The 11,913-nt window shown below is 35.8% G+C and overlaps 1 protein-coding gene across 1 annotated transcript; it reads left to right on the top strand.

Moving 5' to 3' along the window:
- The first annotated feature begins 6,977 nt into the window (after positions 1–6,977).
- Positions 6,978–8,752, top strand: LOC140138361 (uncharacterized). The gene is made up of 2 exons (XM_072160269.1): positions 6,978–7,533; positions 8,688–8,752. The coding sequence occupies exons 1-2, from the start codon at positions 6,978–6,980 to the stop codon at positions 8,750–8,752; spliced, it is 621 nt and encodes a 206-aa protein (XP_072016370.1).
- The last annotated feature ends 3,161 nt before the right edge of the window (positions 8,753–11,913 follow it).

The following is an 11,913-nucleotide window of genomic DNA, read 5'->3' as shown; positions in this document are numbered from 1 at the left end:
ATCTTTATGTACCTGCATATAATATGTTTTTAACCATGTGTACTTTTAAGTGTATTAAGTTTAAGTATTAAGTAAGTGTATTAGTTTTAAGCCAACTTGGTATTTTATGTAAAGCGCCTAGAGGCTTATGCATTGGGCGCTATAGAAATCTCTCTTATTATGATTAATATCATTATAATTTAGATTAAGATAAATAGCATAGACTCCACTCTCGAGCTCTCCTCCCCCCTTCCCTTCCAACTTCCAATGCTCTCTCCCCTCTGTTCCTCCTTCTCCCTCCCCTTACCCCCCCCCCCCCACATTCCCCCACTCTCTTCTCTCTCTATCTCTCTTCTCATTTCTTTCGAGTAATAAATAAAAGTCAATTTATATTGGAAGTCATATAGCTTTCTATTATATCGATCCTATGCGATATGCATATATAAATAGAGAAGTGTATAATAGTGTATATTGTGGGATATACTTTTACGACAGGAATCCATAACAATTAGTGTTTTTTAGCGGGTTCGCCGTCATATAAGTTTAGAACTGTCTCGGTCATATCGGTGGAAATATTTCCATGGTCTATATTTTTTCATAGTGAAATAAGCCTAGGCTATTTCCAAAACTAAATCACGCTTTCAAATGTAGATTGACTTGTTTGACTTCTCTGCTCGTGAATATTGCACTGCGAAATTTAAAAACTTCTTTTGGAAGTTGATCAAGGTAACTGCAAACCTAATTTCCGATTATATAAGAAACTGAATTAAAAACCGAAACGGCTTGCTACAGACAAAGATATCGATAATGACGCCACTCAAGAGCTACAGACAACGATATCGATAATGACGTTACTCAAGAGCTTAGGCAGAACAATAGGAAACCACGTGACCAAAACCAAAACTAAAACTCAATATTTGAAATGACCGAATGCTATAATTCAGTAGGTCTTTTCAAGTTTCAGAGTTGGACATCAAATCTCAATGATGTAGTTGGAAGGCGCATCTCAGGTGTGCTGATAATCACATAATGATAAAGAGAAGTCTTTTATATCGCCAATCATACATATTCAACAATACTTACAGAGCAAATACAACTCTACACCTATTGGCTTGACTGATCAACGGCGTCCTACGATTTTACGACACATCATCACATAGCTGAATTTTTAACCCGATTTCAAAACCAAAAACATTTACTTCAAGATTTCGGCAACTGATATTTTGGTATGCATGGAGCAAAATTAACAACAAGAGCTTATATGTGAACCATCACATCAAAAGGGACCTCTTCGCGGCACTGGGCATTTTGAGATACAGGCCGTTGAAGTTTACATATACTCAAAATCATGTCCAATGTCGATTTTTCAATTTCTACATAAACATAAACTTTGAAGTGTATATTTTAAGAAAATCAATATGAAATACCCAGAATGTTAATACAATTTGCACAAATGTAAGAATAAATTACCCATGTCAATTCATTTCTAATGTAAACCTTTATTTTAAAACCAATTTTTCTCAAAACATGATTTTCATGTTTGGGCAAGTGTCTATTTGATTTTTTGATAATATTTCAGAATGGCACATCCGACACCTATAAAAATGGTGTCATTTTAGAGCTAAGATAATCAGCTTTTATCTTGTATGAATAACTCAATTTTCATTCCCCCCCCCCCCAAGAGGTCCCTTTTGATGTGATGGTCCACATATTTGCAACAACCATGACAGCTTAAATTACAACCATGACAGCAGTAGTGTAATTATGGTGGTTCTGAATACAATCTGAATATGAAAATTTGACAATCTGAAATTACATCTCCCGACACTTCTCATAATGCCGATTTTCGCAATTACGACGTAAAACCACCATATAAACACCATTTACAACAGATGATCAATTGCATGTTGAAAATCAATTCGTTATCAAAAAAAAGACATACTAAAATGGATGGACTTGAAAGAAGGAACAATTATACACAGTTGTTGGTAAAGAAACAATTAAAACAAAGAATGGAAATACGTTTGCAATAATTTTAGAGGAAAAGTTTGGGCATGTTCAACATTAGCTAAACGGTTGAAGGAAGATAAGGATAAACCATTCCCGTGCTATGTTAAGCCCAAAGGGAAGTTTCAAAGAATAAATAGTATCAGTATTAATTCCAATTCCAATATCCATTTAGTGTGGTCTGAGTGAGGGATTTCAGCGGCTTGTAAATATGTTAATTTTGTAAATATATTACTTTTTTCAGTTTCCATCATTTCTGAATCAAAATAGTACGCTTAACGAGTTTCAGTTAATATGATTAACGAGTGTCGGTAGATGGATTTTCACATTCAGATTGTATTCAGAACCACCATAATTACACTACTACAGCTTATAATTACAATAAGCATGACAATGGGAAACAACATGACCAATCACGAAACTCAAACCAAAATCAGGAAGTTGAAAAGGGTCATTGAATTCGAAGCTCAAAATGTTCGATTCTCCAAACACAAAACGAACCCGGCAACAACTGAAGCTTCATACTTGGTACGAAACAAGGATGATTTCTACGGCTATAGCAACTATAGAATACTGTTGTATGAACTTTTATTTGTGACCTAATAAGATTTTATCTTACAGCTAACTTTTTTTCATCTTGCTACCGAATCAGACTGACGTAGGGCCTAAATCCCGAGACACACTTCCAGATAACACAATCAAAACATTATTTTCTTCAATAATAAAATAACCTCTTAAATGCCTTCGGGTCTGATTGGTTATTATAAGTCCAAATAGTACATGCAACATTTATTTTCAAAATAAACCAAATCACACCCATGCAAATCTCTTGTGTATATCACTTTCCATATTAAGTTGATAAATTTCCCATCCCGGGATAAATTTAGTTTAGTTCAGTACCATGCTAGACCTAGTAATATTCACAACTTTCCCGGGTGTTTTACTTCATGTCATCCATATCTCCCGTTATTAAACGCTATAAGCCAAAATAACCTCATTTACAACGTCAAAGTCCATTAGCCTCCTTTTAACAACAATAGCTCAAAATTTGACATCAATTTGAGGAGTATGAGTTTTTGTACCCAACCCAATAAAAGTTCATTGTAAATGTGCAGAAGCAGGTTGGGGTTAAAGAACTGAATCCTGATCGATTCGGATATTTGAGATCTTAGCAATATTATGTCACATACCTTTTTCTTTGTAAACTGATCCTTTAAGCGCGCTTCAGACTCCGTATTGTACGTACAATATTGTATGTACAATACTTTTCGTGACGTCAAAAAGTATTACACGTGCAATAAATAGTATGTACCGGGAAAATATATATTGTGCTACAATCATTGGTTGCTTAATTGATACGTAGTTGCCAAATTTCTAAGAGTGGTAAATTTAGTGAGTGTTCGTGCACGGAATGATGAACATCTTTTTATGTCTTTTTGTATTCAACTGTACTTAATATTAAAAGGCCTATTAATACTAACGATATTAATAATATTAAAATTGTAATAATAATATAAATGGCGCATTCAGTTCTTATTTATTTATTTATAGTTTTATTTATTTAGGCCTTTTTGTTTATTTATTTATTTGTTTATTTATTTATTGATTGATTGGTTGATTGATATTAATATTAAAAGGCCTATTAATACTAACGATATTAATAATATTAAAATTGTAATAATAATATAAATGGCACATTCAGTTCTTATTTATTTATTTATAGATTTATTTATTTAGGCTTATTTGTTTATTTATTTATTTGTTTATTTATTTATTTATTGATTGATTGATTGATTACTGATTGATTAATTGATTTAGCGATTCATTTACACTTACATTTAGTCATATATTGATTTATTCAGTTTCTTAAGTATTATTTGTAGGCCTATGTATTTATTCTGGTTTTGATTTGATTGATACTGATATTTTTATTGTTTTGGCATATAATATTATACATTATAACACGTTGTGTTATGAATTTGCAACATCTTTTTACATGTTGATATCGTTGAGGCATGTTATGATGGTGTATGTTATAGACCTACTTATGATCATCCCAATACATCCATAAACGTGTTAATGTGAAACGAGATTACTTGAAATATATATTTCAGAGTTGAAAGAGTTTCAAATATACGAACATAATTCTGAAATATGTCTCTCTGATTGGTTGATTGTCAAGAGGATTACGGCATCCTCAAAGCCTCTTGCTGTAATTCTCTAATCGATATCTATTATAGGACCAATCTTTTGAAATCCATACAACCGTGTCAAATGAAATAGTCTCGGATCATAGTTTGTGGACGATACAACATTGATACGTCAGATTTCGGAATTGTATTAAAAATAGGCACAAATCACATTGAACAGGTTGAATGCTGGCAAAAGCAGATAAAATAACTATGGGTCGAATTTACATTAATCAGCGTCCTGGGCCAGGATAACATTTAGGACTCCTTCGCATTCTAAAACAATACTTTGAACACCAAAAGTCCTTGCTTTCATTTTCTCATTTAATTTGTTTTAATTGTAATTAATTTCTTTGTCCACTGGCTCTGTGGTAAATCCGGTATTGCCAAATATTTATCGTCCATTACCCGTGTTAATCTATTTATTTATTAAAATGCACCATCTATTAAATTCCTGTGTATAGGCCTATAGTGTATTTGATAACAAATTTGTTTTTATTTTTTATTGGAATTTGGGTGCCATTACACGATTTCATATATATAAAATATGTTTGGGCATGGCGGAATTAGTATATGATTAAAGATAGACATACTCTTAGGCCTCCTTTTTTAATGTTTGTACATTATTAATATTAATATTTATGTACAAAATGCAAACGAATGTATATATATTTGATTGTTTTGTAAACATTAAATTTGATGTTTACTCATAATTATGTCTGGAAAGTCAGGGAAAAACTAAGGAGCGTCGGTATTTAGTTTCCTGGGAAAGTGGATCAGATGAGCAGTGAGTAAAAGCATTCGCCCTAAATCTTTATTTGATTTTTATTTTTTTATGAATTTATTAGGCCTACTGGTAAAGTGCAGAAAGAACCTCAAAACGCACTCTAGGATTTTTCATCAGCAGCAGTACAAATTTATCTTGCATAGATTTTCTGGTGTCCTCGCTTGGATTTAGCAAACAATGAACCGTCAGGGTTATAGCGCGTTATTTAATCTGATTCAACTCGTCGTGGCACGTATATTTATTGCACGTGTAATACTTTTTGACGTCACGAAAAGTATTGTACATACAATATTGTACGTACAATACGGAGTCTGAAGCTAGCCTTAGATTGTAAGCAATATGATATGTGTGTATAAAATCATAACATAAAATATTCAATATGGGGCAAGGATTGACGATTTTAATCAGTGTGACTAAAAGTTTAAGGTCTATTAAATATGTCATATTTAACTCGTTGGGCTAATTGGTTTTGTCATACGATACATGGCATGTTTACTGATATGGTATGAATGTCATGGTGCAGAATGGCCTAATACTTTATCGTGATATCGATGCACCGATATTCACACGACGGCCCTACAAAGATCAGTATGAAGGGTATATATAATTACTAGTATTGAAACATGCGATTTTAATACTGTACTACAGTCTCAAATTTCATGCTGATATCATGAATAGTCAGTAACACAACTCAGAAACTCCTGGTCGGCTGCGGAGCAGGCACCAATGACATCTGAGCTGCATTTCAAGGAACACTCTCAGAAAAAAGGGTGCTAGAGGGGTTATTCGCTTGTCCCGTATATGGAACCCTTTCAAAGGAACCACTAAAGGTTCTTAAGGCACACTGGGGAACCTTTGTAGGTTCTCTGTGCATGCTATAGAATCTCTAAGGGTTCCCCAAAAGGGTTCCTGGATTTCCTGGAACCTTTTTTGAGGGTTCAAGAGATAAAGTTCCATATAGGTTCTAATTGGCACCCTTTTTGCTAAGAGTGAATGCCCATTAGTCCTATACTAATCAAAGCCTCTAGCTTTTGTCAGGATGTTTTGGTGCCACACCAACGGAAGTGACCAAAAGGTTAACATTAACAATCATCACCACAAGCCCTTTATGTTCTCCTGGAAAGTTCTGTGCCAACAAGTCGTATCACGTGATCAGGTCTATATGGTCACACACCCATCAAAGTGCTCATAGATATTTCATGCTCATCAAATGGCCATCAGGTCGCATGACTATCTGGTACCAAGGTCCCACATGTATCTAAGCACCAAGGTCCCATGCACACCTATCCGAATGCCCCCAGACTCTGATCATGAAAGGGAGAGCAGGTTCAATGCCAATTGTGTGCCAAGGTCCCATACCAAGCACCAGGTTCCAACACCAACAGAGAGCCCAGATTCCATGACCATCAAAGTGTTTGCAGCTGGTCGCTGCTGGTGTTTATACATCCATTATCATGATAATACAACTGCTCAGTGCCAGAAGTGGGCAAGTGCAATAGCTGCCCTGTGAACATTTGGCAATTTACACACAATATATTGTACTCCTTGAATAAGTTCATCAGGATTGTAGATATCAATTATTGGTAAATTATGCTTTACAAATCCACTTGATTACTCACGTTTTTAGACGTTTCATCTTCCTACGGAAGACTTCATCAGTAATGTGATGAACCCGGTCAGACCAATTGTGGATTACACTGGATCCATCGCGTATCAGACATCTAAAGCGTTAGCGGAGATTCTGTCCCCCATGGTAGGAAAGACAGCCCATCATGTCACCAACTCGCGGGAATTAGCGGAAGAACTAGCTACGGTCAGAATTGACGACGAGGACATTTTTAATTCACATGATGTCGTGTCACTGTTCACGAATACCCCTATCAATAAAACGCTGGAGATAGTGAGAGATTATCTGGACAAGGACACCACGCTGAAACAAAGAACATTACTTAACACCGAGGACATTATTGAATTACTTGAATTTGTCTTGACGACGACATATTTTTGGAGCGGCCATGGGAAGCCCAGTGAGCGCGATCATCGCAAACATTTTTATGGAATGGCTGGAACAAAAAGCCATAGCCAATGCACCCATCGCGTGTCGTCCAAAATTATGGAAAAGATATGTCGACGATATCCTCGAGATTATACCAAAGGGCACTACGCAAGAACTGACAGATCACCTCAACAAAGCGGATCCAACCAACAACATTAAGTTCACGCATGAGGAAGAAGCAGAAGGAAAAATACCTTTCCTCGATACGCTGATCAATCGGAAAGAAGATGGTTCGGTAAAGACAACAGTGTACAGAAAGAAAACGCACACCGACCAGTATTTAAACTTTGCTTCGCTACATCCCTTACACCAAAAATTGGGTGTAGTCAGAACATTGCTTGATCGGAAAGACGCGATTGTAACGGAAGAGGAGGATAAACAACAGGAGGAGGAACACATCAAGCATGCGCTAAATCAATGTGGATATCCTAACTGGACGATTGAAAAAGTGAAACAACAGATCAGTGATAAGACCAAAGCGAAGAAGAAAGCAAAGGACAAGAACACAGAAAGAAGTAAGGGCATGGTAGTGATACCCTATGTCCAAGGCGTGTCCGAAAGACTGCAACGTGTGTTTAAAAAGCATAACATCCAGACAGCGATGAGACCACACAATACGCTGAAACAAAACCTTGTACACCCCAAAGACAAAATAGAAGCCACCAAAACTTGCGATTGTGTTTATGAAATACCATGCAAAAGTTGCAAGAAGTCGTACATTGGGGAAACCGGCAGACCTTTCGGGGTAAGACTGAAAGAACATTTAAAAGAATCTGAAAAAGTTAACAGAGAGGAAATTCACACGCGCTGTTGATGAAATTAACAAGTCCGCCATCACAGATCATGTTTCGCAACAAAACCATGTTACTGATTGGGACGGAGCCAAAGTAATCGACAAAGACTCATGTAAGCAAACCAGATGGATTAGATAAGCAATGTGGATCAGAAAACGGGGGGCCAACGTTATCAACCGCGATGAAGGGACATACTCACTCAATCATGTATATGACCAGCTATTGCAAAGAACTACACCCTCTGGAGATGAGAGTAGGAGTGTTGCTGGTTCATCACATTACTGATGAAGTCTTCCGTAGGAAGATGAAACGTGTAAAAACGTGAGTAATCAAGTGGATTTGTAAAGCATAATTTACCAATAATATATCGTACTCATTTACACATGACAGCTACACATGGCAACTATTGCACTTATCCACTTCTTTCACAGAGCAGTCACAGGTCTCCAAACTTGGATATGTGAAAGTTCTAATGTAAAGTTCACAGTGGTTTACCACTTAAAAATCCCAAGGATAGAGTGTCTTTAAACAACTTGTGTACAACTATGTTTAAATTCCTTGAGGTCTGGGAATACTAGTACTGCCCCTTAATTTTAAAGATAAAGTGTTCTTTATCAACTTGTAACATTAAAGTCGTTGACTATATAAGTGTCATGAATCTTTTTGTAATCCAGAATGTATGACTTTGATATTGCTAAAAAAGTTGAAACATACTAGAGGACATGAACTTGTGATCCCACATCTGATGCAATAAAAACAGTTTATTTCATTATTAGTAAGATTTAAGAGTAGGTTGCCGACATAATGTTATATGAAACACTTTGAACATACATTAAGTGTCACTCAGTAATAATGTTGAACTCCTTACATTACAGGATACTCCCAGAAGAGTTCCTGGTTAGGATTTCCTTTCAAAAGATTCCAACAAAGTGATCCTTAAGCTTTTTCTGTCAAATTCATGGCCATTTTTCGACCACAATGTTCCCAAGAGTTTCCTTCTCCTTTTGATGCTTTCCTTCCTCGCATTTCTCTCTGGAGACAAATCAAAGCACATACCATATCAACTTTAATTTCCTTCTTAACATTTTGCCCTTTTATCAAATACAGACTCTTCACGCACTCGGAGGGTGATGTTTATATACAATCCCCTGCATGTACCAACTACATTGTATAGAACAATTATATAATTCATGTACATCGTGGAACATACTCTTTGAGTGGCTGTGCATATATAGTAAGCTGTTGTACACAGATAACCTTGCTAATATGGATGCGTATTAGCATGATTAGTCACGGAGTAACAAGCATAGTTGAATGTTCCACGATGTACACGAATTAAATAATTCTTCTATAGTAGGCCCTTATAAAGTATATAGTTTTGAGGTAGGGGGTAAAGAGAGGTTGCATTATCAAAGATTTTCTGTTCTGTAGAAACTATTTTTGTCTTTTAGATGCTGGCCGATTTCATCATGAATATCCCATGTCTACTAGCATGTAAATGGGCAATTCCAAGCAACATCTTTCTGCAATGCGAAGTTTGCACATGAATCCTTTTTAATGCTGCAGCCAATTAGGTAGGTGAATAGTATAATGGAAACTATTTTGGTTAAGTGAAAGATCAAGGTGGGAGAAACTTTTCCAAACGACCCTAATCTGCATATGCAAACTTCGCATTGCGGAATGATGCTGGAAATTGCCCAAATAGCCCATGTGTATGTGTAAATTGCAATCCTCGGTGTCTAGTAATAAATAAACAACAGACATACATATCTTCAATAGATAGCCTCCACGATGACCAAAGTACATAATGTAATTTCAGTTGCAAGGTGTATTAATTAGTGGGTAAGTTATGTGCCTATCGACAGACATAAACAACACTTTCACCTGTACTCTTCATTCACATGTCATTACTTAACATTAGATTGCATGCAACAGAAAGTATAGAACATGTCTGTGCTTTTATTGCACATTGCTCAGGGTATCAATTTCACCTTGCAATATCCAAAATACATGGTGCAATTCTGTTGCAAGGTGCTCTAAAGTGGACTGGCAATTGGCAATTGCTTGGGAAATTGCCTCGTGTATTTTGGCCATCATGTTTGCCATTTGCCTGCTTCAAAAATGCAAAAATCAAAAACTTAGGGTGTTCTGGTTTGGCCAATCACTGAGAGTCCATTCAATTTCAATTTCAATTTCTTCTTCATCCAATCGAGAGGATGGTAGCAACAGTCTCTTCCACATATCCTGATAATAATATTGCGGTATGGGTGAGAAGAGGTGTTTTTACGTGGGTTTTAAGAAGAGTGTTCTTGGAATTGTGAAGCAGCAACCCTGGGAGTTTCATGCAGGAATCATGCATTGCCCACAGCTGTTGAAGTGTCCTTTCAGAAATTGACTTGCTAACAAAAACAAATTACATGACTATATATTACCACATTGCAAAGTCATAGTCTAAGGTTCCGTAATAAACACCTTCTCACTTTCTGAAGTTCTTTGAACTACTGTCCAATGATGATAAATAGTTGGCACAAAACTTGTATGTTAAAACAGAGACAAAAGTTGTGTAGCTGTTTATAATGTGTACAATTGGTATTTATTCTCACTGTATGATGTTCACTACACATCACATTATACTCTACTGTCTGTTCAATTAGCTTAGATTCTTGAATTTTTAAGATATTTGAAAAAATACATAATTGCGCCAAAGTTATCAAAGAACAGTGTTAGCACAGTCTTAGACCTAACGTGATTTATACTTTTCAAATTCCCAAGTTCAATTAAAAACCCGGTTTCTTTTCAATTTTGCCTCATTTTAGGCAGTTACTTGGGTCCACCCAAAGGGTTCGCGACCTTTTTACAAATCGAGTGGGACGGTCCATTCTCAACTTAGGGCTTAGACCCTATCCAATTTAGAAAAACAATCTGTCCAACAATTTCAATTGTTATACCGTTCCGGTTATTGGATAGGCTGTATAGATGATGATGGTCCACCTGTTTTTGTTACACAAAATTATAATGGCGCGATTACGTTTTATGCCTAACATTATTCTGAGCATTATTTTTTCCTAAACAATGACATTAAAGTTATGGACTTCGTTCTTATTTCAACTGGTTTATAATGTAAATTGAGTTTTGTTCCGGATTTTGTTTAATACCATGCATCACTCCTTCCCAAGAATATCAGCATTCGCTTGACATTTTCAGATACAGTGACTTTACAAGAATTGTTTTCTGTAACCTGATTGTTTTAAATAATATTTTCTTGTACAAAGGTTCTTTTGTTTCCAGATGTCCTTCTCATAGTTTGTATATATTCAACAAACAAAACGAAATAACAAATTGAAAATAAATGTGTAGTTTTATAATAGGCCTATAGGCATACACCTTCTCAGACCCATTCGCAAAATAAATAAATAAATGCAGATGGTCGAATAAATACTATCTCATATCAGCGCATTATGACATTCGTCCCCATTGCTCTAAATGGATTGATTCAAAAAAGTTTATGGTACCCGACGTTCTACGGCTTGTTATAAAAATATCGCGGGAAAAGACCAAAATTGAAAAGAAATGAGGTTTTAAATTGAACTTTAGAATTTGAAAAGTCTGTGCTAACACTTTTCTTTGATGACTTTGACCACAATTTTGTATTTTTTAAATATACAAGAATCTAAGCTAATTGAACAGACAGTAGCATAAACACTATAATACTGAATACAAAATTATGAGTTCTGCAAACTGGTTGTTGCAATCCAGTCATTATTCAGTTTGCAAACGTCAGATTCAATTCACTGTCATAGTGCACGTTAGTAACCATGGGTTACTGCTCCAAGCCTGGGCTCATACACCTGTTCCGAATTTTGATATACCATAGGCATTGTGTTGTGATCATTTCGATCAGTGGTTCGTAACAAAGGAAGCGTGATCCAGTTGACCTAGCAACAGTCATATTCTAACGTGCACTACGACTGCGAATACATGTTGAAGGTTCAGTGCAACATTGACTGATCTGTATTTGACAATTTTGAGAAAAAGACGATTGAAGATTTGGTCATGCTATATAACAACACGATGAGGCCTTGTTATACTGTCTTACAACTT

Source organism: Amphiura filiformis, chromosome 17 (genome assembly GCF_039555335.1).
Source record: "Amphiura filiformis chromosome 17, Afil_fr2py, whole genome shotgun sequence".
In the NCBI taxonomy this organism is placed as follows: Eukaryota; Metazoa; Echinodermata; class Ophiuroidea; order Amphilepidida; family Amphiuridae; genus Amphiura; species Amphiura filiformis.
This window is presented reverse-complemented; position numbering and strand designations above follow the sequence as displayed.